This window comes from Primulina eburnea, chromosome 16 (assembly GCF_022965805.1).
Source record: "Primulina eburnea isolate SZY01 chromosome 16, ASM2296580v1, whole genome shotgun sequence".
In the NCBI taxonomy this organism is placed as follows: Eukaryota; Viridiplantae; Streptophyta; class Magnoliopsida; order Lamiales; family Gesneriaceae; genus Primulina; species Primulina eburnea.
In genome coordinates this window covers 14,262,237-14,264,726 of record NC_133116.1, presented here as the reverse complement: position 1 = coordinate 14,264,726, position 2,490 = coordinate 14,262,237, and the positions used below count along the sequence as shown (strand labels likewise).

Below are 2,490 nucleotides of genomic sequence, written 5' to 3'. Positions count from 1 at the left end.
ATCACAACACGCCAGGAATTCATGTTGAATTATCAGAAAATATGAATAACAGTAAACACATACCATAACCATACCAATTTATTTAATACTTTGGAAACCCATAATTAATTAAATCACTTTATTGGGCCTTTATTAGATAGCATGTCCATGTACAATTAATTAAATTATGCCAGCCCACAAAATAATTCCAACAATCTCCCACTTGGGCCACATAAGTTATCCGGATATTGTACATGCAAAAACTGGATTGAGATCTTGCTATCTAAACCAAAATATTCCTTAACAATCTGGTCTATCAATTATACCAATATTGAACCAAAGCAGTCATCGCTACATTTAAAATCACTAGACCCATCAATGATCACAATGTTAGCATAATCAATAACATAGATCAAGTATGGATGTGTAGCATGGAAATACATAAATGTGATCCTAGAATAAAACCTGCATTTACAACTGGTTCTCCTAATGACTCAAAGCGTCCAATAATAGACTTTCAACCAAATGCTAAACCGCAATGAAAGTCATCACTTTATTTCAGAGTAATTCAAATAAACCTTAGTCTGTACAGAAACTTAAATCATGTCAAATGAGTCAATGCTTAAACAAAATACAAACTCCCACTGTACAGGCATATGAACTATATGGACAACACCAATGTGTGTCACATGCCCAAAAAATCTTGGGTGGCCAACCCATGACAAACGCATCCGCAATTATAGAGTTTGCAATAACATGCTCAATTGACACATAATCACTCTGAATTATTTCCTTCCAACTGGAAACTTCATATCAATATACTTTGACTTTGACAAGTTTCAGTTGTTCTTTAAGTATAATATAGCGGCTTTATTATCACAATTGATCCTCAGTGGTTTCTTAGACCAATGATCATTACCGGTGATAAAATTCCGCAACTTTATTCGGATTCCAAATATCTAACTATTTCCAAATGTTAGATTTCCGATGTGTGAGCATAAAATCTTTAGTTCATTTTATGTACCGCATAACCCGATTAATAATCCAATGTCGGGTTTCTTAAATATCTGCTCAACATTCTAATGATGTTCACAATATCTAAACAATGTTCTCTATAAATCCGAATGAGATTACCACATGATAAAATTTATACCATCACATATGTACACATAAACATCAATATATATTTCTCAATGTTGACTTTCTAATTTACTCACTCCCACTAAAGTCAACATAAAAAATTAATTTGCATTTAACTTCAAAATTTCATGCATGCATAATCTCAATGTCATTTAAAATATTGATGTTCAATTTATCAAGCTTTAATCAATCAAGGAACACATACCAAACATATTTGAATTTCGAAAAATTGAAAATACCATATGGATAAAAGAAAAACTTGATTTGTTCAAACATGAAACTAAAATCAAATTTCATTTTTCAAATTCAAATACCAGAAAATAAAAAACGCAGTTCCTAAATAAAGCTTTAAAGAAAAAACACCAACAGTTTTATTGTCATTTTCCATAAGATGTATCTTTCACCATCAGTTGGCAACCGGCTCCTTAGGCAACCCTTTCTTTGCACGCCAATTGGCTTATTTGGGACAATCCTTCTTCACATGCCCATCAGTCTTTTTTGCAAAAGAAACAAGTGATCACTTTATCTTGTTTCTGTTGCTCCATATGATGTGAAGTCCCAGAGTTTCCTTCCTTATTGCTCCATTTCCTTTTCTTATTGATGCAATTACCTTGATAGTTACATGTCAAGTGAGCACTTTCAATCACATCTTGTTTCAATCTCTCCTCCTCCTGAACGCACTGCGCAATAAGCTCATTCAAAGTCCACTTTTCCTTCTGGGTATTATAACTTATTTTGAATTGATTAAATTGCGCAGGCAGAGAGATCAAGACTAAATGCACGACTATGTCTTCCGACAATTCCAACTTGAATGCTTTTAGTCGAGTCACAAGATTTGACATTTCCATTATGTACTCCCTTATGTTCCCTTTCTCTTTGTACCGCATTGAGACAAGTTTATTCAGAATAGTACTTGTCTCGACCTTTTCGTTTGCAGTGAAACGATCTGCTATTTGAGTAAGGAACTTTTTAGCATCATTTTCTTCAAGAATTGCACCCCTTATAGTATCTGAAATGGAATGTTTCATAATCATCAGACTCATGCGATTTGATCGCTCCCACTTTTCCAAAGAACCCTTTTGATCAGCAGTTCCTCAACTGGTCAAAAGTGCGGGGCGATCTTCCCTTAGCGCATAGTCCAAATCCATGCAGCCGAGCACTATCATAACATGCTCTTTCCATTTCTTGAAGTTTGAGCCATTAAGTACTAGAATGTTGTTCAGATTGGCAGATATAGAAGATGCTATAACAAAATAGAACAAAAAACTCATAATGAAATATAGTCCATACATATATTTAAATTAAATAAATCGCAAAATATAAGCATGCTGGTGGTGGGCCCATAAAAAAATGTACCTAGCACAACATTGA

The 2,490-nt window shown here is 33.9% G+C and overlaps 1 protein-coding gene across 1 annotated transcript; it reads right to left on the bottom strand.

Moving 5' to 3' along the window:
- Positions 1–1,607: 1,607 nt before the first annotated feature.
- LOC140816065 (uncharacterized) lies at positions 1,608–2,162 on the bottom strand. Its single transcript, XM_073175132.1, has one exon. The coding sequence runs from the start codon at positions 2,160–2,162 to the stop codon at positions 1,608–1,610; it is 555 nt and encodes a 184-aa protein (XP_073031233.1).
- Between the last annotated feature and the right edge of the window lie 328 nt (positions 2,163–2,490).

Bases quoted from the DNA above. Each gene is read 5' to 3' on its own strand.
- LOC140816065 (XM_073175132.1), bottom strand. From the start codon at position 2,162: ATGAGTCTGATGATTATGAAACATTCCATTTCAGATACTATAAGGGGT.